The following is a 27044-nucleotide window of genomic DNA, read 5'->3' as shown; positions in this document are numbered from 1 at the left end:
GCAGTAGCGGAGCCGCCGGCCGTGATGTTCCCGCCAATTCCTGTGGTAGTCCTGACTGACGAGTTCAGCGCTCAATGGAGACGTTTGACCCCACCGAGCTGCCCGAGCTGCTTAAACTTTATTACCGGAGGCTCTTTCCCTACTCTCAGTACTATCGCTGGCTCAACTACGGCGGAGGTGATGGAGGCGAGGAATGGGGTCGGGAGCGGAGTGTGAGGAGGTTTGAGGCGGGGTGTCCTTAGAATGACAATATGAAGCGCCTTCTGTGCGCCAGGCTTTGTGCCGCGCGCCTTCATTTGCTCTCTGGAGCGCGTCCCACCACTTCCTAGGTGTAAATGGGCTGAAAGAGGATATAATAGCCAGCCTGCGGCCACACGTTAAAAAAAAAAAACCGAGCCACCGCTCCTACCTCTGCGTGGTCAAGCTCACATTAGGTGCCCCGTTTACCTGCGGCGGTGCCCAGGGGGTTACTGGGGTGTAGCGTGAAGCTGCAGAGACATAGTTTGCATCAGGAGCGGAAAAGCCTCCTGCAGAGGAGAAATACTTTCTTCCTTGCAGCTGAATTTATTAGTGCGAATCCAGGAGGGAGGGGTGGCGTTACATATTTAAAGTAATTATGCATCTGTTTCGTCTTTTGTACCTTTTCCTAGCAAATGTGGAATGGTAACTGCTTTTAAATTAGAGACTAGTTCTTGGGGATTTTGTTTTGTTTTTCTTTTACATCTACCATGGTGTTGAGCATAGGGGGCTCATTAAAAACATCTCAGGCCGAGTGCCGCGGCTCACGCCTGTAATCCAGCACTTTGGAAAGCCGAGGAGGACGGATTACCTGAGGTCAGGAGTTCGAGACCAACCTGGCCAACATGGTGAAACCCGGTCTCTACAAAAAATACAAAAATTATCTGGGCGTGGTGGCTCGCGTGCCTGTAGTCCTAGCTACAGCCTCCGGAGGCTGAGGTGATAGGATCCCTTGAACCCGGGAGGCGGAGGTTGCAGTGAGCCTATATCAAGCCCCTGCACTCCAGTCTGGGCGACAGTGCAGGAAGCGAGATACCCTTTCCGAAAAAAAAAAACTTCTCATTGGCTAAAGTTATAATGTCTTGAGCCAAATAAAGTAGCAAATTAACTTTAAAATGTACATTTATTTTGCAGTGATAAAGAATTACTTTCAACACCGTGAATTTTCATTCACATTGAAAGATGATATTTATATTCGCTACCAATCTTTCAACAACCAGAGTGATCTGGAAAAGGAGATGCAGAAAATGAATCCATACAAGATTGATATAGGCGCAGTATATTCCCACAGAGTAAGAAATCTTTTTTTAATGTATTTTGTTGTTGTATTTTGTATACCGAGAATGGGTTGATTCCGCTTGCGTTTTGAGATTAAAGTTTTAGAGTTTATTCTAGATGAAAAGCCACTTTTTAATTGTTTGGCAAGTGATTAATCCTTTTTTGTTCTTTGACATTCTGCATTACTGATGAAATCATTTGGGAGTGAATTGGTTGCATTCTTACTAGGACAAAAAAATTGAGTATCTGGCTACTAGGAAGAGGAAGTCGACGTGATTTAAGAAAGGGAAATAATTAGCCAGGCAGTGGTGGTACGAGCCTGTAATCCCAGCAACTCAGGAGGCTGAGGCAGGAGAATCGCTTGAACCCGGGAAGCAGAGGTCGCAGTGAGCCGAGATCGCACCATTGCACTCCAGTCTGGGCGACAGAGCGAGACTTGGCATCAACGAAAAAAAAAAAAAGAGGGAAATGAAATAAAAGAGAATTACATTCTCTCCCACCTTGGAAGTTACTCCCTTTTTTTTTTTTTTTTTTTTTTTTTTTGATACGGAGCCTCACTCTGTCGCCCAAGCTGAAGTGCAGTGGCACAGTCTCTGCTCACTGCAAGCTCCGCCTCCCAGGTTCACACCATTCTCCTGCCTCAGCCTCCCCAGTAGCTGAGACTACAGGCGCCCGCCACCACACCCGGCCAATTTTTTCTATTTTTTAGTAGAGACTGGGTTTAACCGTGTTAGCCAGGATGGTCTCGATCTCCTGACCTCATGATCCACCCATCTCGGCCTGCCAAAGTGCTGGGATTACAGGCGTGAGCCACCACACCCGGCCTCTTTTTTTCTTTTAATTGTTTATTTTTATTGAGGTAAAATATACATATAAAATTATTATCTTTACCACGTTTAAGTGTACAGTTCAGTCATAAATATTTGTATTATTTTTCCTTCATACCCCTGGAGTTATTCTTGATTCCTCTCTTTCTCACAGTCCCATACCCATTCTATTAGGAAATCCCTTTGGCTCTACCGTAAGTATATCTAAAATCCAGCCACTACTGCCAGTGCTACCAACATTATCATCTCATCTGAATTACTGTAAAAACCTCCTAACAGTTTGCCCTTGTAGAATCTAGAGTCCATTCTCAATACAGAACCTAGAGTGATCCTTTTAAAACAACTCAGAATCTGTGATTCCTCTGCTCAAAACATTATCTGGTGGCTGCTCATTTCACTGACTGAAAGTCTTTCTCTCCCCCTCATTCATTCCTGCCACACTGACCCTTGCTCAAGCTGTTTCCACTGCCTAAAACCCATTTCTATACTTTGTTCATCCCCTCACCTCCTTCAAATCTTTGCTCAAATAGCACCTTCTCAGTGAGGTCTACTACAGCCTGCCACTCCTTCCATCCCCTGCCACTGGTATATTCTAAGTGCCTAGAAGAGTGCCTGGCAAGAGAGAGTACACTATAAATATTTGTTGAGTGAATGAACAAACCAAAATTGCCCTTCTTCCCCTTCTCAAATATACACACTAGTGGGTGGAGGGAATACATACATAGCATAATAGCTTTTATGTGAAGTTTTTCATATGTTATATAACTTGTTTCTTGTATCAATCCTCATTCTTTTTATAAAAGAGGAAACAGGTCCAGAGAACTTGAATAGTTTGCTCAAGCTCATACACAATTTCTAAATGATAGAGCTAGGACTTAAACCCAGGGTTTCTGACTCTAAATCCCAGACCTGTCTGTCATCATCAAAGTAAGGGGAGAAGAGGTAATAAAAGGCAGGTGGAAAAAATACTTTGGAGTTGTTTTACTTTCCCTTTGTAGGTTGAGAATAAAACTGAAAATGAACTTCTAAGAAGGGTTAGGGTGCCACTCTACTTCCTTCTCCTTAATTACTAAAGGGAGAAAACGTCTCATTTTTTTCTTGGGCCAAGACAGAAACATCTATAGACCTTTATTTACTTTTTGTGTTTTGTTTTGTGATTTTTATCAGTTATGTATGCACGTGGTTTACAAAATCAGGTACTTCTATTCAGCTTTAAAAAAAATCTACCAGGCTGGGCCAGTGGTTCATGCCTGTAACTCCAGCACTTTGAGAGGCTGAGGCAGGCAGATAACTTGAGGTCAGGAGTTCAAGATCAGCCTGGCCAACATGGTGAAACCCCATCTCTACCAAAAAATACAAAACAGCCGGACTTGGTGGCACACGCCTATAGTCCCAGCTACTCAGGAGGCTGAGGCAGGAGAATTGCTTGAACCCAGTAGGCAGAGGTTGCAGTAGGTCAAGATCACGCCACTGCACTCCAGCCTGGGTGACAGAGTGAGACCCTGTCTAAAAAAAATTCTGCTACCCTTCCTCCTCATTTTTGGCTACCCAGAAGCAACCACTTTCTTTTTTTTTTTTTTTTTCTTTTTTTTTTTTTTATCTTTTTTTTGAGACGGAGTCTAGCTCTCTTGCCCAGGCTAAAGTGCAGTGGTTCGTCTCCACTCACTGCAATTTCCGCCTCTCAAGCGATTCTCCCACCTCAGCTTCCCGGGTAGCTGGGATTATAGGCGCACACCACCACACTTGTCTAATTTTTGTATTTTTCAGTGGAGATGGGGTTTTGCCATGTTGGCCAGGCTGGTCGCGAATTCCTGACCTCAAGTGACCGACCCGCCTTGGCCTCCCAAAGTGCTGGGATTACAGGCATGAGCTACCGCACCCGGACCCAGAAGTAACCACTTTCTTTTAGCTAAGTCTTTTTTTTTTTTTTTTTTTTTTTTTTTTTTGAGGCAGAGTCTTACTCTGTCGCCTAGGCTGGAGTGCAGTGGCGCGATCTTGGCTCACTGCAACCTCCACCTCCCGGGTTCAAGCAATTCTCCTGCCTCAGCCTCCCGAGTAGCTGGGATTACAGATGTGTGCCACCACACCCGGCTAATTTTTTGTATTTTTAGTAGAGATGGGGTTTCACCATGTGAGCCAGGTTAGTCTCGACCTCCAGACCTCGTGACCCGCCCGCCTCGGCCTCCCGAAGTGCTGGGATTACAGGCGTGAGCCACTGCGCCCAGCCCTGATCAGATTATTTAGAGAGGAATCTTCCAGCCTCCTGCCTGAGTTGGTAGTGGAAGAGTACAGAAGTGGGTAGAAAGGGCTGGGTCTTAACATTCCACATATAAATGTCTAATTATTCCCCTAATATCAATTCATAATATCAGTACATCGCACTCTTCAATTGTACTTGTTGTCCAAGTCCAGAGACCTTCTGTTTTATGCTCTCTGGAAAATAATTCAGGTGTCTTCTGCCAGGGAAATGAAAGAGCACTCACCTAGCTCTGCAAGCTAAGTGTACCAATCTGGGGAGCTAACTTTCTTAACTAGGCTTTGAACCAATCCTCCTTTTTTTTTTCCTTCAGTCAAGGGTGCCCTTGAAAAATCTTCCTGTTTTTCATCTCAGCTTCACCACTAAACGTACTTACTCATTCCAGCAATACCTGGTATCACCTATCCCTGAGCCTTTTGGGAGTTCTGAGGTATAAATTGGGTTGTGCCTCTTGTCTTTCCTTACCAACAGGCTAAGATTTAGTTTTTATGAATCTCCTCAGTTATCACTCCCTTCTGACTTACAGTTATAAAAACTTATGGTGGCATTACCCTCTCGGGTTCTTTTTTTTTTGAGACAGAGTCTCACTGTAGTCACCCAGGCTGGAGTGCAGTGGCGTGATCTTGGCCCACAGCAACTTCCGCCTCCTAGGTTCAAATGATTCTCCTGCCTCAGCCTCCCAAATAGCTGGGACTGCAGGCGTATGCCACCATACCCGGCTAATTTTTATATCTTTGGTAGGGAGACAAAGTTTCACCATATTGGCCACACTGGTTTCGAACTCCTCAAGTGATCTGCCCGCCTCAGCCTCCCAAAGTGCTGGGATTACAGGCATGAGCCACCACGCCCAGCCTCTCATAGCCTCTTTATAATAAAGTCTCAATTCAAACTAATTGGGTGATCTTTTTGAATTACTGAAAATTTTTAAATACTTGTATGTATAGTACATACAAGTAAAGGTTCTTAAAACACCTTGCAATAGGCCATTATTTGTATACGTTCCCTTGTCAGAAATCTAAAAACAGCTTTATTATTATCCTTATTGACCAACAAACATTTATGATGGATTTGTATTCATTAAACCCTGCTTTAAGTTGGAGAAAGTTAAGATTCTCATCAATTGTGTATGTGTGAGATCCAAAATAATGAACTTTCACTGCCATAAAGTTGGCATTATATGGTCTCTTTGTTTCTCTTTGGTATCTTTTTCCATATGTGTAGAAAATAAGCAGATTTAGCAATGTGGCAGCTCTTATAGAAACTGATCAATATTTTGTATTTGTAGCCCAATCAACACAATACGGTGAAGCTGGGAGCTTTCCAGGCTCAGGAAAAAGAACTGGTATTTGACATTGACATGACAGACTATGACGATGTGAGGAGATGTTGTAGGTGAGCACTGTGTCTTGCTGTTAGGGTGGGTGATACCACTGACAATGAGTAATGATGACTCTGCTCTAGTTCTGCAGACATATGTCCTAAGTGCTGGACCCTCATGACAATGGCCATACGCATCATTGACAGAGCATTGAAGGGCAAGTATCAGCAGTTTCTGAATGGGGTCAAGTGTGAGAATTGGTTTTCCTCTGACTACTACTTTCCTCTGTCTCTGTATTATGTGATCAAATCTCATTAATTTCTTTTTTTTTTTTTTTTGAGACGGAGTCTCACTTTGTCAGCCGGACAAAGTAAGATCTCGACTCACTGCAACCTCCGCCTCTTGGGTTCAAGCGATTCTCCTGTCTCAGCCCCCTGAGTAGCTGGGACTACAGGTGTGTGCCACCACGCCCGGCTAATTTTTGTATTTTTAGTAGAGGTGGCATTTCACCATGTTGGTCAGGCTAGTCTCGAACTCCTGACCTCGTGATCTGCCTGTCTTGGCCTCCCAAAGTGCTGGGATTACCGGTGTGAGCCACCATGCCCAGCCTAATAAAATAATTTTTAAAAAAAGAAAGAAATTCCTAGCAGAGAGACTAGGATGGGTAAAGAGATGAAACAAGAACATGCGGAGCACAGGAAACAACAAGTAATTTAATATATATTAATTAAGGAGTTTATAGATTTGTTTTAAAACCTATTATTTCTCTCCTCCTCAGAGGACTTTGGGTTTAAGCATCGTCTCTGGGTATATTCTGGAAGGAGAGGTGTTCATTGTTGGGTCTGCGATGAATCAGTTAGAAAATTGTCTTCTGCAGTACGTTCTGGGATAGTTGAGTATTTGAGCCTTGTAAAGGTAAGGTCCTCTTAATTCTAATTTGCATTGCTTTAGTTTCTAGATGTTACCAAGCCTGATATGTTTACTATCAACAAAAACGAGACTATCTTTTTTTTTTTCTTTTTTTTTTTTTTTTTTTTTTGAGATGGAGTTTCACTCTGTTGCCCAGGCTGGACTGTAATGTCACAATCTTGGCTCACTGCCAGCTCCATCTCCTGGGTCCAAGCAATTCTCCCACCTCAGCCTCCAGAGTAGCTGGGACTACAGGCACCCTCCACCATGCCCAGCTAAATTTTGTATTTTTAGTAAAGACTGGGTTTCACCATGTTGGCCAGGCTGGTCTAGAACTTCTGGCCTCTGGTGATTCACCCACCTTAGCCTCCCAAAGTGCTGGGATTACAGGCATGAGCCACCATGCCGACTTGAAACTATCTTTAATGGCATTCACATTGCATTAAAGATGATCTTACCAACAGATCATTTAAAGTCATAGTAGCTACATGTTTTAAGATATTTCATTTTATTTTGCTATAAAAATCTTCTTTGGTGGCATATATAAAATAATAGATAAGGCCGGACACAGTGGCTCATGCCTGTAATCCCAGCACTTTGGGAGGCCAAGGCCGGCGGATCATCTGAGGTCGGGAGTTCGAGACCAGGCTGACCAACATGGAGAAACCCCGACTCTACTAAAAATACAAAATTAGCCAGGCGTGGTTGTACATGCCTGTAATCCCAGCTACTAGGAGGCTGAAGCAGGAGAATCGCTTGAACCTGGGAGGCAGAGGTTGCGGTGAGCCAAGATTGCACCATTGCACTCCTGCCTGGGCAACAAAAAAACTCCATCTCAAAAAATAATAATAATAATAATAGATAAAATAGATTTATCATATGTAAAATAATAGAACATGTTAAAGTTTGGTTTTGATTTTGTTTTGTTGTTGTTGTTTTGTTGTTGTTTTTGAAACACGGTCTCACCCTGTCACCCAGGCTGGAGTACAGTGACGTGACCACAGCTTACTGCAGTCTTGACCTCCTGGTCTCAAGTGATCCTTCTACCTCAGCCCCCTGAGTAGCTGGGACTAAAGGATGCGCCACCATGCCCAGCTAATTTTTAAATTTTTTGCAAAAACAAGATCTCACTATATTGTCCAGGGTGTTCTTGAACTCCTAAACTCAAACTATCCTCCCACCTCTGCCTCCCAAAATGCTGAGATTACGGGTGTGAGCCACCGCATCCAGCCTACGAAATTTTTTTTTTTTTTTTTTTTGAGACAGTCTCACTCTGTCGCCCAGGCTGGAGTGCAGTGGTGCGATCTCTGCTCACTGCAACCTCCGTGTCCCGGGTTCAAGCAATTCTTCTGTCTCAGCCTTCCAAGTAGCTGGGATTACAGGCACTTGTCACCATGCCTGGCTAATTTTTGTATTTAACCAGGCGTGGTGTCAAGTGGAAACAGGGTTTCATCATATTGGTCAGGCTGGTCTGGACCTCCTGACCTCAGGTGATCCACCCACCCCAGCCTCCCAAAGTGCTGGGATTACAGGTGTGAGCCACCGCGCCCACCATCTTATATGCTGTCCATCATTGACTAAAATATCATTATGCTGCACATGACTGTATTTATATTGTGTACATGAAGTTCTTTTTTAATGATTTATTTTTCAGGGTGGTCAAGATGTTAAAAAGAAAGTTCACCTAAGTGAAAAAATTCACCCTTTTATCAGGTCTGTTGGAAAAGTCTCCATACACTTTAAGGTGTCTCATTTATTGGCATGTGCCTTTAGAGTTAACTTGCTATCAATTTTCACTGCTGGGTAGCGTTTTATAATAATAATAGCTATGGTTAATTGAGTGCCTATTTTATGCTGCAGTATTCCTAATAGGTGCTTTACAGATGTTCTCATTGCTCTTCACAAAAACCCCACAAGAGACTTGATGGTATCTCCATTTATAGATAAGGAAAGTGAGTTTTAGAGAGATTTTATAATAAGCTTGGCATCACACAACAAGTTAGTTTTTTTTGTTTTTGTTTTTGTTTTTTTTTGAGACGGAGTCTTGCTCTGTGGCCCAGGCTGGAGTGCAGTGGCCGGATCTCAGCTCACTGCAAGCTCTGCCTCCCGGGGTTATGCCATTCTCCTGCCTCAGCCTCCTGAGTAGCTGGGACTACAGGCGCCCGCCACCTCGCCCGGCTAGTTTTTTTTGTATTTTTTAGTAGAGATGGGGTTTCACCGTGTTAGCCAGGATGGTCTCGATCTTCTGCCCTCGTGATCCGCCCATCTCGTCCTCCCAAAGTGCTGGGATTACAGGCTTGAGCCACCGCGCCCGGCCTAACAAGTCAGTTGTTAAATTTAGGATTCATGCCCTGGTCTGCCTGACTCCAAAGCCCATGCTTTTTCCAGTGAATTCACTACTTCTCTAGGATAGTGGAAAAAACCTTATATTAGGAGTAAAAATTCCTATTCTGCCATGTACTATGATCTTGATAAAATATTGCTGCCTCCATTTCCTTATCTCTATGATGGGAAGAACAACATCCACTCTACCTGTCTCACAGTTGTATCAATGATTAAGTGAAAGAGTTAAATGTGATGCATATTTGTGAACTGCAAACATTATATGATTGTTGAGATATTAATACAAGCAATTCACAGTGGAAAGTGTAGGCTGCATCCCACATTCTACTACTGATGTATTATGGTGTCCTGGGTTGGTTACTTTCTACCCTTATTGCATATATTAACCTTCTAAGTTGTGAGGTTTAAGAAGTAAACATTTCTTGTATACATATTCTGTGCCAGGTTATTTTCCCTTAAAGTGTCTCATTTAATTATAATCCTGCAAAGTTTGGTATTCCCATTTTACCTAATTAAGTTCTAAAAATGTCATGAAAATAGGCAGTAGTCTTCCCTACAATGGCAGCAATACCTATGTGGCATATGTGTTACTAATAGTGTTGGGACTCCGTTGTTATTGTTGTCCCTACAGAAAATCTATTAACATAATAAAAAAATACTTTGAAGAATATGCCTTGGTTAATCAAGATATTCTCAAAAATAAAGAAAGCTGGGATAAGATTTTAGCCCTTGTTCCTGAAAATATCCTTTCCCGTGATCATTTCTGTGTGAGCTAGTTGTTTTGATCTGTGATATTATAAATGTTAGATATGTCTGCATATAAGTTCTCATATACTTATAAGTTTAATCTTTTTTATACAAAATATCTCTTGTATTTCTGGATTTTAGTATTATTGGAACACAATAAAAAATGGGGCCATGTTGCAAATGAGTTTTCTCATTTTGGAAGTTGGTCCTAGAATTAATGGCTAAAGAATGGTGAATCATGTAGTCAAAACACATGCAGACCAGGGAAAACTTTACACCATACCTTATAGTTATTTTGGCATTCTTTTTGTTATATCATCACTGTATTTTTACAGTGGAAGATTTCAGTGATACAACTGGTGTTGGTTTGTTTTGGGGGGGTTTTTTGTTTGTTTGTTTGTTTTTTGAGACAGAGTCTCACTCTGTTGCCCAGGCTGGAGTGTGCAGTGGTGCGATCTTGGCTTACTGCAACCTCTGCCTCCTAGGTTGAAACAATTCTCCTGCCTTAGCCTCCCAAGTAGCTGGGACTACAGGCGTGCGCCACCATGCCCAGCTAATTTTTGTATTTTTAGCAGAGACAGGGTCTCACCATGTCGGCCAGGCGGGTCTCAAACTCCTGACCTCAAATGATCCACCCACCTTAGCCTCCCAAAGTGTTGGGAATACAGGCATGAGCCACTGTGCCCAGCCGAATACAGCTATTGAGTTTAACATTTGTGGGGTGGGTGGGTTGTTTGTTGAGATGGAGTCTCACTCTGTCACCCAGGCTGTAGTGCAGTGGCACAATCTCCGCTCACTGCAACCTTCACCTTGCGGGTTTAAGCAATTTTCCTGCCTCAGCCTCTAGAGTAGCTACGATTACAGATGTGAGCCACCATGCCCTGCTGATTTTTCTATTTTTAGTAGAGATGGGGTTTCACCACGTTCACCAGGCTGGTCTCAAACTCCTGACCTCACGTGATCCACCCACCTCAGCCTCCCAAAGTGCTGGGATTACAGGCTTGAGCCACCATGCCCGGCCAACATTTACATTTTAAGGAACATTAATAACTACTTTCTAAGTATTTATAAGATACCCTTGTGGTAATACATACTTAAAACTAAGTTGTTCATTGATGTCCCCTAAATGAGTCTGTTCCTTAATGACCCATCACTAATTCATGATGAACTTCAACAAGGCTTCCAAAAGTCTCACAATTCACTTCAGCGTTGGGAGCACTTGAAGAAAGTAGCCAGCAGATGTCAGGTATGTTCCATTGAAATTTGTATTACAGCTATAATAATGCAATTCTTAATTAAATTGATTGTTTTGCCTAGTCAGTTAAAGATGGTTGAAGGTCTTTTTTTTTTTTTTTTTTTTTTGAGAGGGAGTGTCACTCTGTCGCCCAGGCTGGAGTGCAGTGGCCGGACCTCAGCTCACTGCAAGCTCTGCCTCCACCCGCCACCTCACCCGGCTAGTTTTTTGTATTTTTTAGTAGAGGCGGGGTTTCACCGTGTTAGCCGGAATGGTCTGGATCTCCTGACCTCATGATCCACCCATCTCGGCCTCCCAAAGTGCTGGGATTACAGGCTTGAGCCACTGCGCCTGGCCTGAAGATCATTTTTTTTAACTTTCTTTAAAGAAATCCTCAACAGTTCCTGCTGATCCTCATGTTGGCCTTGTATCTGCTTTTAGAATAACATCAAAAATGACAAATATGGACCGTGGCTGGAGTGGGAGATTATGCTCCAGTACTGTTTTCCACGGCTGGATATCAATGTCAGCAAAGGAATCAATCATCTACTGAAGAGCCCTTTTAGTGTTCATCCTAAAACAGGTACTACACAAGGGAACTAAGGGAAACTAAAAGAAAAATGAGTTACTATTTGCTTTAGTAAGCATGGCATTAGGTCTGAATATATATAATGTCTATGATTTAAAGGTAGAAGAATTGCTCTGTCACCTAATACCTAAATTAGTTTTTTATATTGTCAGTTAAGTAGCTACCAGATTAGTTTCTACTATGTAACTGTTTTTCAGTTGGGTTTCTGAGGCTCCATATTAGATTTGGAGAGGACCGTCAAAATCTTAGGACAACAACTCTCATTGTACAGATGAGAAAACGGTGGCCCAAGATGTAACTTATCCAAGGACATAAAAAAAAAATTGTGTGTGGCCATATGTGGTGGCTTGCTCCTGTAATCCCAGCACTTGAGGAGGGCAAGGTGGGCAAATCACTTGTGCCCCAGAGTCTGACACCAGTGTAGACAACATGTCTAAACCCCGTTTCTACAAAAAATACACAAAGTAGCTAGACATGGTGGTGCATGCCTGTAGTTCCAGCTACTCAAGAGGCTAAGGCAGGAGGATCACTTGAGCCTGGGAAGTTAAGGCTGCAGTGAGCTGTGATGGTGCCACTGCATTCCAGTCTGGGCGACAGAGTGAGACCTTGTCTCACAAAAAAAAAGAAAAAAAGAAAGAAATGCAATGAACTCTACTCCTAGCACTGACAAAAACAAAAATTTTTTTTTTCGAGACAGAATCTCACTCTGTCACCCAGGCTGGAGTGCACCGATGCAGTCTCGGCTCACTGAAGGCTCAATCTCCCAAACTCAAGCAATCCTTCTGCCTCACCCTCCTGAGTAGCTGGTACTACAGGCACATGCTACCACAGCCAGCTAATATTTTGTAGACAGGGTTTTGCCATATTGCCCAGGATGGTCTTGAACTCTTGAGGTCAAGCAATTCACCTGCCCCAGTCTCCCAAAGTACTGAGATTACAGACATGAGCCACTGCACCCAGCCTCATGTCATTTTTGAGATGTGTTAAATTCTGTATGGTATCCTAGGAGGGGTTAAAAGAGTAGAATAATTTCTATTTTATTTCCAGAATGCTTTTTAAAGGTATCTGACATGTGGGTATCTGTATTGATCTCAATAAAAAAACACCAAGCTAATGTAAATATAATATTTCCATCTATTTTGTTCTATTTTCAGGACTTATTAAATCTGAGATTGTCCTGAACTTAAATATGGAATATTTAAATATACTTTATTTCTAAATATAGAAATAAAAGTAGGGATAAGAGCAACTGGGAAATAGCTCTTATTGAAACAGTCTTCACATTTGCTTTTTGGTGTTTTTGGTTTTTTTTTTTCGAGACAGAGTCTCGCTCTGTCACCCAGGCTGGAATGCAGTGGCGTGATCTTGGCTCACTGCAACCTCCGCCTCCCAGGTTCAAGCAATTCTCTGCCTCTCCCTCCCAAGTAGCTGGGATTACAGGCACCCGCCATCACGCCTGGCTAATTTTTGTATTTTTAGTAGAGATGGGGTTTCACCATCTTGGCCAGGCTGGTCCTGAACTCCTGACCTCATGATCCACCCTCCTCGGCCTCCCAAAGTGCTGGGATTACAGGTGTGAGCCGCTGCACCTGGCCAGTTGTTTTCTAAAGAGAAGTAAAAGGCATGCTGGACATGGTGGTTCACACCTGTAATCCTAGCAACTCAGGAGGCTGAGACAAGAGGATTATTTGAGGCCAGAAGTTCAAGGCCAGCCTGGGCAACACAATGAGACCCCAACTCAACAAAAATTGAAAATCTGGCCAGGCTAGGTGCAGTAGCTCACATCTATAATCCCAGCACTTTGAGAGACAACTGAGGTGGGAGGATCACTTGAGCCCAGGACTTCAAGCCTGCAGTGAGCTATGACCATGCTACTATACTCCAGCATGGGTGACAAAGTGAGACCTTAACTCTAAAAAAAAGTAAGGGCACAGCTAATGTGAAAGTACTTTAATTTATATTTCTAAATACGGTTCTTAACAGATTAACCCTTTGTCTAAGCCTTAGATAAAAAATTTTAGGCTGGGCGCAGTGGCTCACGCCTGTAATCCCAGCACTTTGGGAGGCCAAGGCGAGTGGATCACCTGAGGTCGGGAGTTCGAGACCAGCCTGACCAACATGGAGAAACCTCATCTCTACTAAAAATACAAAAAATTAGCTGGGCCTGGTGGCACATGCCTATAATCCCAGCTACTAGGGAGGCTGAGGCAGAAGAATTGCTTGAACCTGGGAGGTGGAGGTTGCGGTGAGCCGAGATCGTGCCATTGCACTCCAGCCTGGGCAACAAGAGTGAAACTCTGCCTCAAAAAAAAAAAAAAAAAAAAAAAAAAAATTTAACGAAAAATAACTTATAGGAGACGCCTATAATGATTTATAGTCCACAATCATCAGTTTATAACTTTTGCTTCTTACAGGTCGCATATCTGTGCCTATTGATTTGCAGAAAGTGGACCAGTTTGATCCATTTACTGTTCCAACCATAAGGTATGTTTCAGATCATTGATCACTCCTTGTTTGTAATTGTTGTTCTGAATTTTAAATAAATTGGATTAGCCTCCTTCTTAGAGAATTAGTTGCATGGGAACGGTATATTTGGTTAGGGAAACCAAATAAGGTTCAAAGGTTAGATGATGATGCCCTAATAGAACAATACAAGCTTTTCACCTGCTGTTATGTAAGAAAAAGATTTTAAGGTCAAATAAATTTAGGAAATTCTGACTTAAACAGATTAAAAGTATCTTTTACTACAGTATTTCACGGTCTTTCATATGATAATATGCATGAAAAACTCCAAGAAGAGATCATGCTGTTTAGAATATCCCAAATTTAAGTTGACCACATAATTTTTTTACAGTAAATTTTATGGGATTCACATGCTATTATACACTGGATAATGCTGACCAGAAACCAACATTAAACTTATCTTGTTCGTGGCCAGGCACGGTGGCTCATGCCTATAATCCCAACACTTTGGGAGGGCAGGGTGGGCGGATCACAAGGTCAAGAGATTGAGACCATCCTGGCCAACATGGTAAAACCCTGTATCTACTAAAAATACAAAAATTAGCTGGGCTTGGTGGCACATGCCTATAGTCCCAGCTACTTGGGAGGCTGAGGCAGGAGAATCACTTGAACCTGGGAGGCGGAGGTTGCAGTGAGCCAAGATTGCACCACTGCAGTCCAGCCTGGCAACAGAGCGAGACTCCATCTCAAAAAAAAAAAAAAAAAATTCTCTTGTTCTGTTACTTGCAGCTTCATCTGCCATGAATTGGATGCCATTTCCATTAATGAAGAGGAAAAAGAGGAGAATGAAGCTGAATCTGATGTCAAACATAGAACCAGAGGTAAGATAATATATTGAAGCTTCACTTTAATACAGGGTTTTTATATAGATATCCATCTGTCACTCCAATAATTAATTCTCTGATTCAGCCAGAATGGATCAGCATTTGTCCTGGAACTGCATACAATGTTTGTGTCCTTTCTTCAGCAGTTACCCAAGTGGTGTTACTGAATCCAGTCTGATTCAACACATATTTCCTAAACAACCTCTAAATGCTAGGATCTATACTGTAAGATTAAACTATCAATAAGTATGAATAATCAGTCTCTGAGATTCACCACCTATTTATTTAACAACTATTATATATGCAGTACTTTTGTTCTTTGTTTCTGATGCATATAGGTAGGTTTTATGGTAAACATATGTCTAAACTGTTTACCGAGTTGTATATTCAAGAATTTGAAGAAGCTGGCTGGGCGCAGTGGTTCATGCCTATAATCCCAGCATTTTGGGAGGCCGAGGCAGGCAGATCACTTGAGGTCAGGAGTTCAAGACCAGCCTGGCAACATGGTGAAACCCCATCTCTGCTAAATATACAAAAATTAACCAGGTGTAGTGGAAGGCGCCTGTAATCCCAGTTAGCCAAGAAGCTGAGGCAGAAGAATCGGTTGAACCCAGGAGGCAGAGGATGCAGTGAGCCAAGATTGTGCCACTGCACTCCATCCTGGGCAACAGAGGGAGACTGTCTCAAAAAAAAAAAGATAAGAATTTGAAGAAGCTAAGGAATTTCTATATCTTCTTGCTAATGGAAGGCAAATCTAACACCTAAGAGATACTGCAGGCCAGGCACGGTGGCTCACACCTGTAATCCCAGCACTTTGGGAGGCCCAGGTGGGCAGATCACCTGAGGTCATGAGTTCAAGACCAGCCTGACCAACATGGAGAAACCCCGTCTATCCAAAAAATACAAAATTAGCCAGGTGTGGTGGCACATGCCTATAATCCCAGCTGCTTGGAAGGCAGAGGCAGGAGAATCGCTTGAACCCGGGAGGTGGAGGTTGTGGTGAGCCAAGATCGTGCCATTGCATTCCAGCCTGGGCAACAAGAGTGAAACTCCGTCTCAAAAAAAAAAAGAGAGAGATGCAGCATAGCAGCACTCCCCAACCTTTTTGGCATCAGGGACTGGTTTTGTGGAAGACAATTTTTGCATGGACTTCAAAGAGATGGGGAGGAGTTGGGGATGGTTCCAGGATGAAACTTTTTTACCTCAAATCATCAGGCATTAGATTCTGATAAGGAGTGCACAACCTAGATCCCTCACATGCGCCGTTCACAATAGGGTTCATGCTCCTATGAGAATTTAGTGCTTCTGCTGATCTAACATAAGGCAGAGCTCAGAGAGTAATGCTTGCTAACCGCTCACCTCACACCTGTAATCCCAGCACTTTGGGAGGCTGAGGCAAGAGGATCACTTGAGCCCAGGAGTTTGAGACCACCCTGGGCAACACAGAGAGACCCTGTCTCTCCAAAAAAAAATTAGCTAGACATGCTGGCATACACCTGTGGTCTCAGCTACTCAAGAGGCTGTTCGAGCCAGGAGGTTAAGGCTGCAGTAAGCCTTGATCACACCACTGTACTCCAGCCTGGGTGTCAGAGACCTTGTCTCAAAATAAAAATTATATGGCCGGGCACGGTGGCTCACGCCTGTAATCCCAGCACTCTGGGAAGTCAAGGTGGGTGGATCACCTGAGGTCAGGAGTTCGAGACCAGCCTGGCCAACATGGTTAAACCCCATCTCTACTAAAAATACAAAAATTAGCCAGGCATGGTGGCGCACACCTGTAATCCCAGCTATTCAGGAGGCTGAGGCACAAGAATCACTTGAGCCTGGGAGGCAGAGGTTGCAGTGAGCTGAGGTCACGCCACTGCACTCCATCCTGGGCAACAGAGTGAGACTTCGTCTCAAAAAAAAAAGTATAATTTCTTTCTTACTCTTTTTAAAGAACTATTATGAGGATTCTTAATTCCATGCAAACATAGGATACTACTAAAATCCAAATTTTACATGAAACTCCTTTCTTAGTCATATTTTCCCGTTGGGTATCATAGGTTATGTAATTAAATGGATGAATAAAATTGTATATTCTTCTTTTTTTTTGTTTTAGAGAAAGACCCTTACTCTATCACCCAGGCTGGAGTGCAGTGGTGCAATCTTGGCTCATTGCAACCTCCGCCTCCTGAGTTCAAGTGATTCTCCTGCCTCAGCCTCCCAAGTAGGTGGAGTTACAGATGCCTGCCACCACATCCAGCTAATTTTTGTATTTTTAGTAGAGATGGGGTTTCTCCATGTTGGTCAGGCTGGTCTCAAACTCACAACCTCAGGTAATCCATCTGCCTCGGCCTCCCTAAGTTTTGGGATTACAGGCATGAGCCACTGCACCCTGCCTATATTCAAATTTTTGTTATGTACATTTTTTAAACTATTTTATAAATCAAAGAATACTTAATGCAGGCCAGGCATAGTGGCTCATGCCTGTAATCCCAGCACTTTGGGAGGCTGAGGCGGGTGGGTCACCTGAGGTCAGGAGTTCCAAGACCAGCCTGGTCACATGGTGAAACCCTGTCTTTACTAAAAATACAAAAATTAGCCGGGCGTGATGGTGGGCACCTATAATCCCAGCTACTCGGGAGGCTGAGGCAGAAGAATCGCTTGAACCTGGGAGGTAGAGGTTGCAATGAGCCGCGATTGCCCCACTGCACTCCAGCCTGGGAGACAGAGCAAGACTCCATCTCAAAAAAAAAAAAAAAAAAAGCATACTCAATGTAAAAACTTCTGAATCTCCAAAAGGCATGACCCGAGCCTGAGCAACACAGCGAGACCTTGTCTCTACTAAAAATAAAAAATTAGCCAGCCGTGGTGGCACCCCCTGTGGTCCCAGCCACTTGGGAGGCTGAGGTGGAGGATCATTTAAGGCATGGGCCAGGTGCAATGGCTCACACCTGTGATCCCAGCACTTTGGGAGGCCGAAGCGGGTAAATCACGAGGTCAGGAGTTTGTGACCAACCTGACCAACATGGTGAAACCCCATCTCTACTAAAAATACAAAAGATTAGCTTGGCATGGTGGCGGGCACCTGTAATCCCAATAAGCTGGGAGGCTGAGGTAGGAGAATCACTTGAACCCGGGAGGCGGAAGTTGCAGTAAGCCAAGATTGCGCCACTGCACTCCAGCCTGGGCAACAGAGTCGACTCTATCTCAAAAAATATATATATATATATATATATATATCTCACTAAAAGACTTTTATGAAAGAGAGTGTCATATATCTCAATTTTTATTACATGCAAAAATAATATTTTAGTTGGGCATGGTGGCATGTGTCTGTAATCTCAGCACTTTCAGAGGTTAAGGCTGGGAGATCACTTGAGCTCAGGAGTTCGAGACCAGCCCGGGCAACAGAGTGAGACCTCGTCTCTACAGATACAAAAAAAAACAAAAAGGCCGGGCGCGGTGGCTCAAGCCTGTAATCCCAGCACTTTGGGAGGCCCAGACGGGCGGATCACGAGATCAGGAGATCGAGACCATCCTGTCTAACACGGTGAAACCCCGTCTCTACTAAAAATACAAAAAACTAACCGGGCGAGGTGGCGGGCGCCTGTAGTCCCAGCTACTCGGGAGGCTGAAGCAGGAGAAAGGCGTAAACCTGGGAGGCGGAGCTTGCAGTGAGCTGAGATCCAGCCACTACACTCCAGCCTGGGCAACAGAGCGAGACTCCCTCTCAAAAAAAAAAATTAGTTGGGCATGGTGGTACATGCCTGTAGTTACAGCTACTCAGGAAGCAGAGATGGGAGGATCCCTTGAGCCCAGGAGGTCGAGGCTGCCGTGGGCCAAGACAGCACCCCTGAACTTCAGCCTGTGTGACAGAGTGAAATCTTGTCTCAATAATAATAATTTCAACTTTTTTAATGTGACTAATATAGTATTCAAAAGTATATATGTGGCCGGGCGCGGTGGCTAACGCCTGTAATCCAAGCACTTTGGGAGGCCAAGGCAGGTGGACCACAAGGTCAAGAGATCAAGACCATCCTGGCTAACATGGTGAAACCCCATCTCTACTAAAAATACAAAAAAAAAATTAGCCGGGTGTGGTGGTGGGCGCCTGTAGTCCAGCTACTCGGGAGGCTGAGGCAGAATGGCAGGAACCCGGGAGGCGGAGCTTGCAGTGAGCCGAGGTCGCGCCACAGCACTCCAGCCTGGGTGACAGAGCAAGGCTCCGTCTCAAAAAAGAAAGTATATATGTTTCTCTCATATTTCCATTGGGCAGCACTATTCTAGAGAATTCTTATAAGAAACTTAGTTGTGCCGGGCGCGGTGGCTCACACCTGTAATCCCAGCACTTTGGGAGGCCGAGGTGGGCAGATCACAAGGTCAGGAGATCGAGACCACGGTGAAACCCCGTCTCTACTAAAAATACAAAAAATTAGCCGGGCGCGGTAGTGGGCACCTGTAGTCCCAGCTACTCAGGAGGCTGAGGCAGGAGAATGGCATGAACTGGGGAGACGGAGCTTGCAGTGAGCCGAGATCGCGCCACTGCACTCCAACCTGGGGGACAGAGTGAGACTCCGTCTCCAAAAAAAAAAAGAAACTTAGTTGCATTTTCATGTTATTGCTGCCACTATGCTAATTATAATGTACATTCTTCATAATTTAGATTATAAGAAGACCAGTCTAGCACCTTATGTGAAAGTTTTTGAACATTTTCTTGAAAACCTGGATAAATCTCGAAAAGGAGAACTTCTTAAGAAGAGTGGTAAGACTCTATACCTTTCCCTTCTATCTAGTTAGATCTTAGTATTAGTAGAAAAGGGCAATTTTTGAGTTCTAGTCTTTCTTTGCCCTCCTCCCAAAATTTACTGATTTATCTTACTATCCTTAATGTTTTGGAAATTGAGGTTCCTTAATTCAATTTAACACATAGTTATTAAACACATTCTAAGTATCAGGTCTATAAGGGAGACAAAGATGAATTAACATCATGCCCCCTTGCCCTTAAGAAGTACTAACTTGGCTGGGCACGGTGGCTCACGCCTGTAATCCCAGCACTTTGGGAGACCAAGGCAGTTGGATCACTTGAGGTCAGGAGTTTGAGACCAGCCTGGCCAACAGGATGAAACCCTTTTCTACTAAAAATACAAAAAATTAGGTGGGCGTGGGGGTAGCCACCTGTAATCCCAGCTATTCAGGAGGTGGAGACATGAGAATCGCTTGAACCAGGGAGGCGGAGGTTGCAATGAGCTGAGATCGCACCATTGCACTCCAGCATGGGCAACAGAGTGAGACTCCATCTCAAAAAAAAAGAAGTACTAACTTAGTACAAAACAAAAATGTACAAAATGCTAAGAAAGAGATTTTATCTGACGGACTCTGAGATTTCATATGAAAATAGTGGTATCTGAACTCCTTTCAGTGAGCTGCTGTAAGAATTCTAATCCCTAGCCGGGTGCAGTGGCTCACACCTGTAATCCCAGCACTTTGGGACGCTGAGGCAGGTGGATCGCCTGAGGTCAGGAGTTCAAAACCAGCCTGGCCAACATAGTAAAACCCCATCTCTACTAAAAATACAAAAAATTAGCTGGGTGTGGTGGCGGGCACCTATAATCCCAGCTACTAGGGAAGCTGAGGCAGGAGAATCGCTTGAACCCAGGAGGTGGAGGTTGCAGTGAGCAGAGATCATGCCATTGCACTTCAGCCTGGGCAACAAGAGCAAAACTCTGTCTCAAAAAAAAAAAAAAAAAAAATCCCGGCCGGGCGCGGTGGCTCAAGCCTGTAATCCCAGCACTTTGGGAGGCCGAGACGGGTGGATCACGAGGTCAGGAGATCGAGACCATCCTGGCTAACACGGTGAAACCCCGTCTCTACTAAAAAATACAAAAAAACTAGCCGGGCGCGGTGGCGGGCCCCTGTAGTCCCAGCTACTCGGGAGGCTGAGGCAGGAGAATGGCGGGAACCCGGGAAGCGGAGCTTGCAATGAGCTGAGATAACGCCACCACACTCTAGCCTGGGGGACAGAGCGAGACTCCGTCTCAAAAAAAAAAAAAAAGTCCCTAGGCCGGACACGGCGGCTCACACCTATAATCCCAGCATTTTGGGAGACCGAAGCGGGCGGATCACTTGAGGTCAGGAATTCAAGACCAGCCTGGCCAACACGGTGAAACCCCGTCTCTACTAAAAATACAAAAATTAGCCAGGCGCGTTATTGTGTGCCTGTAATCCCAGCTACTTGGGAGGCTGAGGCAGGAGAATCGCTTGAAGCCGGGAGGTGGAGGTTGCAGTGAGCCAAGATCACACTATTGTACTCCAGCCTGGGCGACAGAGCAAGACTCCATCTCAAAAAAAAAAAAAAAAGATCTAATCCCTAATGCCACTATACTATACCATCAGGTATGAGAAGGATTTCCACAAGCAGAAATGTGATGAGATAAGGGTATGGAGGTGGAAAAAGGCCAAGGGTTGTTCATTCTTGAAGGAACAGCAAGAGCAAAGGAAAGCATGCAGTCACTCTGGAAGCCATCAAGTAGTACAGCTAATCTAGTAAATGGTGTGTCCAGGAGTGATGGGCTATAAATCCAAAGCAGCAAGCTGAATGGCCTTGAATTCCAAGCTTAGGTGTTTGGGCTTCGTTTTGGGCTTAATAGGAAGCTTTTAAAGGTTCTGAGGAAGGGAATGCCATGATTTGTAGTTTTTATCCAGACAGATAAATCTGGGCAAGGCAGGGACTAGAATAGAGCCCAAGAGGCCAACTGAGCTATTGCCACTAGAACATTAGCACTGAAGATCTCCAAAAGGTGCAAATACTGGAACCATCCTTGAGACTTGCTAATGATTTAGAAGTGAAGAGATGAAAGATGGAAGGGAAAATGTTATAGAAGCCAGGGAAAAGAAAAGTGCAAGATTATCAAGTGTCAGGTACAGTAGGAAACTAATAAAATCTTGCTGCATGTAATAGCTGGAAGGAAACGCAAAGAGGATAGCAGTGCCAAATGAAGAGTACTCTGAATGGGAGACATCTGAGTATATGTATAAACCAATAGGAAAAAAACCAGCAGATTGAATATTATTCAAGAGGATACTCTAGAAAACTGTGGCAATGTTATAGCAATACAAATTATCTTGCCACTTAATTTTTTATTTCAGTATGTGATAGTTTAAGCAGTAGTGCCTAAGATAATGCTCTACTCAGTAGACACTTATATGTGTAATTATTGAATGAACGACTCTGCGCTTGGAAAGCCTGGTTGAAGCTGCCATTGCAACTGGCCGTATTAAGTCCTTTGTATCCACACTGTTCCATATTAGCTCAGCCTATAATGTGGACTTCAGCAAATGTGTAAGCAAATCTTTGTGCACGATGTGAGTTAAATAGAAGCATTAGGCAAAAAAGAATGTAAAAATAAATGGGCTTTGTTTTGTTTTCCTTTGCTGTTCTTCCATATATTATCTATTCTATTTTAGATTTACAAAAAGATTTCTGAAGACAGAGCTCCTCAAACCAATGTGGATATCTTCTGCCTTCAACAACAGATCAAATACTTCAAAAGCCATTTAATAAATACAGCAGAACTATGTATGTGTCTTAAACCTCAAAGTACATTTTCCTTTACTTGAGAAATAATTTATGTTGAAAAGATTTCCTGGCCGGGCGCAGTGGCTCACACCTGTAATCCCAGCACTTTGGGAGGCTGAAGCAGGCGGATCACCTGAGGTCAGTAGTTCAAGACTAGCCTGGCCAACATGGCGAAACCCCCATCTCTACAAAAACTACAAAAATTAGTCGGGTGTGGTGGTGCATACACTAATCCTAGCTACTCGGGAGGCCAAGGCAGGAGAATTGCTTGAACCCAGGAGGGAGAGGTTGCAGTGAGCCGAGATCGCAGCCAATGGGTGACAGGCGAGACTCCATCTCAAAAAAGAAACAAAACAAAAAAAAATAAGATTTCCTGAGACCACCAAAGGAGAGTGTCAAGGTTCCTGGAAGGAGAAATAAAAGGAGGCATAAGTGGATTGCAGATAATTTTGTAAAATTTAATATTATACAAGGATAATTCTAAGGCTTCCAATATAAATACCCAGTTCTACTATTTGCCATATATAGAAGTAAGTGAGCAGTAATAGGACTTTCAGCTCACTTGATACGTCATATATTTGGGTGAATGATTGTTTTTTTCTTAAGTTTTAGACATTTAATTATATCTAGAGGGCCAGGCACAGTGGCTCACACCTGTAATCCCAACACTTTCGGAGGCCAAGGCAGGCAGATTACTTGAAGTCAGGAGTTCAAGACCAGCTTGGCCAACATGGTGAAACCCAGTCTCCACTAAAAATACAAGAAAATTAGCCGGGTGTGGTGACAGGCACCTGTAATCCCAGCTACTAGGGAGGCTGAGGCAGGAGAATTGCCTGAACCCGATGGAGGTTACACTGAGCCGAGATCACGCCACTGCACTCCATCCTGGGCAACGTAAATAAAAATTATAAAATAAATAAAACCTATTACACTTGTGAAAACACTTGGGACTTTTTATACATCTAGGTACTTCAATTTTTAAAGTTTGATTTTGTGAGATAGGTTCTAATGTGTCAGATTTCTCTTGCCCTGTTTTACAACCAATCTAAACAAAACAGTCATTCGAGTTTATATTCTGTCTTCTGACAAACATTGAGAAGCAAGCTGTCAGGCTGGTGCTTTTAATGACAATGAAAATTTTCCCCCGGCCGGGCGCGGTGGCTCAAGCCTGTAATCCCGGCACTTTGGGAGGCCAAGACGGGCGGATCACGAGCTCAGGAGATTGAGACCATCCCAGCACTTTGGGAGGCCGAGACCGACGGATCACGAGCTCATCCCGGCTAACATGGTGAAACCCTGTTGCTACTAAAAAATACAAAAAACTAGCCGGGCGCGGTGGCGGGCGCCTGTAGTCCCAGCTACTCGGGAGGCTGAGGCAGGAGAATGGCGTAAACCCCAGAGGCGGAGCTTGCAGTGAGCTGAGATCCAGCCACTGCACTCCAGCCTGGGCGACAGAGCAAGACTCCGTCTCGAAAACAAAGAAAAAAAAAATTTTTTCCTTCCTTTGCATTTCCTTTAACATTGTTTCTGCTACAATCAAGTCTTTTTTTATCTTCTGGCTTATATGAAACAGACTCACATTGATTCCTTGACCTATATTTTAAGAAAATTCCTGCCACGTGCGGTGGCTCACACCTGTAATCTCAGCACTTTGGGAGGCCGAGGCAGGTAGATCACTTGAGGTCAGGAATTTCAGACCAGCCTGACCAGCATGGTGAAACTACTAAAAATACAGACCTGGTGATGCACGCCTATAATCCCAGCTACTTGGGAGGCTGAGGCAGGAGAATCACTGGAACCTGGGAGGCAGAAGTTGCAGTGAGCCAAGATTGCACCATTGCACTCCAGCCTGGGCAATAAGAGTGAAACTCCATCTCAAAAAAAAGAAATTCCTCATTATTTGTTTGGTTTTTTGTTTGTTTGTTTGTTTTTGAGCCAGAGTCTTACTCTGTCATCCAGGCTGGAGTGCAGTGGGGCAATCCGCCTCCCTGCAACCTCCGCCTCCCGGGTTCAAGCGATTCTCCTGCCTCAGCTTCCCAAGAAGCTGGGACTACAGGCGCACACCGCCACACCCGGTTAATTTTTTGTATTTTTAGTAGAGACAGGTTTTCACCATGTTGCCCAGGCTGGTGTCGAACTCCTGAGCTCGGGCAATCCACCTGCCGTGGCCTCCTAGGCATGAACCACCTTGCCTGGCCCAAAAATTCCTCATTATTTGAGCTTATATGTACTATAGGTTTTTAAGTCTTCAGGTTCTAGAAACAGTGGGTCGATTAAAATTCCTGAATAGGGGCCGGGCGCGGTGGCTCAAGCCTGTAATCCCAGCACTTTGGGAGGCCGAGACGGGCGGATCACGAGGTCAGGAGATCGAGACCATCCTGGCTAACACGGTGAAACCCCGTCTCTACTAAAAAATACAAAAAACTAGCCGGGCGAGGTGGCGGCACCTGTAGTCCCAGCTACTCGGGAGGCTGAGGCAGGAGAATGGCGTAACCCGGGAGGCGGAGCTTGCAGTGAGCTGAGATCCGGCCACTGCACTCCAGCCTGGGAGACAGAGCCAGACTCCGTCTCAAAAAAAAAAAATCCTGAATACAAAATACTAGAGACTCATTAGTCCAGAACTAATCAGTAAAGAACTCAGGACAGTGGAAAGATTGGTATGCTTTTAAAAAAAGATGACTTTTTTTTTTTTTTTTTTTTTTTTGAGACAGAGTCTCACTCTGCAGCCCTGACTGGAGTGCAGTGGCACCATCTCGGCTCACTGCAAGCTCCGCCTCCTGGGTTCACGCCATTCTCCTGTCTCAGCCTCCTGAGTAGCTGGGATTACAAGCACATGCCATCACGCCCGGCCAATTTTTTGTATTTTTAGTAGAGACCGGGTTTCACTGTGTTAGCCAGGATGGTCTCCATCTCCTGACCTCATGATCCGCCCGCCTCAGCCTCCCAAAGTGCTGGGATTACAGGCATGAGCCACTGCGCCCGGCCTCAAAAAGAGACATTTTAAGCTTTCATTATCATTTTATAAGTATGTCTAGCATTAAAGTGTCTTAACTCCTGGGCTCAAGGGATCCTCATGCCTCAGCTTCTGGAGTAGCTGGGACTACAGGTATGCGCCACCTTGCCAGGCTTATGTTTTATTTTGTTGTGGAGACGGGGTCTTGCCATCTTACCCAGGCTGGTCTCTAATTCCTGAGTTAAGCAGTCCACCTGCATTGGCCTCCCAAACTGCTGAGATTACAGGTGTGAGTCATGGCACCCAGCCAATGTTTAGTTCTTAAAGACAGCAAAAATATGCCCAAAGACTATTGACTTCCCCTTTTCTTGATTTGCCAATTCAGTAACATATTAGAACTGTAGAAACAAAGAGTCACAGAAACGGCTTCTATCTTCAAAATTGCCAACTTGACAAAAACACTAGCTGGGCATGGTGGCTCACACCTGTAATCCCAGCACTTTAGGAGGCCGAGTGAGCAGATCACTTGAGGCCAGGAGTTCAAGACCAGCCTAGGCAACATGGCAAAACCCTGTCTCTACAAAAAATATAAAAATTAACTGGGCGTGGTGGTGTGCGCCTATAGTCCCAGCTACTCGGGAGACTGAGGTGGGAGAATCGTTTAAGCCCAGGAGGCGGAGGCTGCAGTGAGCCATAATCACCCCACTGTACTCCAGCCTGAGCAACAGAGCCAGACCCTACCTCAAAAAAAGGAAAAGAAAAAAATACATTCTTTCTTGGCTAGTCATTACCACAGAGAGAGGAAAAAGTAAGTGGGCTTGCTGGGGAAGAAAGAAAAATTGTCAATATGTAGTTTTGTCTAAGGAGATTGGTTATTTCTGGTCCTTCTGAAGGTAAATGGACTAAAGGACTGCATTGAAAATCTTCCAGATCATGTATTTATTAGGTAGAAACTGATTATATCTACAATTTAATAGTAACAAACTTTTTTAAGTTTTATATAAAGATTACATGTGATAATTTTATGCGATAAGACTGTTTCTTTTTCTTTCCAATTAGAGTGTGAGAGTGTGTGTGTATACACAGACTAATTTAATCTTCCTAATAATCCTATCAAGTAGCTACGATTTTTCCCATTTTACAGATCAGGAAACTGAGATGAATATACATATAGTTTAATTGCCTAAACTGACCTAATAGATTCAAACAAAGGAGTCTTATTTCAGAGTCTGTCTGTAATGACTCCACAATATTGCCTCTCCTATTTGAGGAGGATTTCAGAATTTCCCATTCCTGGTAAACCCCACTATCTCACTTAATTCTAATTCACCAATCCTAATCCTCATTTCACTACACTAAGGATTTCAGAAATGTTAAAGTAGCTTTCAAAGCATTTTAAATTTTCACTGCTTCCCTTAAAAGGCGGCCACACCAGGTGCCGTGGCTCACGCCTGTAATCCTAACACTATGGGAGGCCAAGGCGGGTGGATTGCCTGAGCTCAGGAGTTCGAGACCAGCCGGGGCAACACGGTGAAACAGGAGAATTTTTGTGGCAGGAGAATTGCCAGAACCCAGGAGGTGGAGGTTGCAGTAAGCTGAGATCACGCCACTGCACTCCAGACTGGGTGACAGAGCGAGACTCCATCTCCAAAAAAAAAAAAAA

General features: G+C 44.0%; 1 protein-coding gene across 1 annotated transcript; it reads left to right on the top strand.

The window, feature by feature from the left end:
• On the top strand, positions 1-22449 carry PRIM1 (DNA primase subunit 1). The gene is made up of 13 exons (XM_008003708.3): positions 1-177; positions 1153-1310; positions 5666-5772; positions 5842-5915; positions 6477-6613; positions 8262-8320; positions 9582-9691; positions 10852-10943; positions 11373-11514; positions 13935-14004; positions 14773-14864; positions 19516-19614; positions 22317-22449. Exons 1-13 carry the CDS (start codon positions 75-77, stop codon positions 22334-22336), a joined length of 1263 nt encoding a protein of 420 aa, XP_008001899.1. The 5' UTR covers positions 1-74; the 3' UTR covers positions 22337-22449.
• Positions 22450-27044: the final 4595 nt, after the last annotated feature.

Source organism: Chlorocebus sabaeus, chromosome 11, assembly GCF_047675955.1.
Source record: "Chlorocebus sabaeus isolate Y175 chromosome 11, mChlSab1.0.hap1, whole genome shotgun sequence".
NCBI classification, from domain to species: domain Eukaryota; kingdom Metazoa; phylum Chordata; class Mammalia; order Primates; family Cercopithecidae; genus Chlorocebus; species Chlorocebus sabaeus.
Note: the sequence above shows the minus strand (reverse complement) of the source record. Positions and strands in the feature narration are given on the sequence as shown.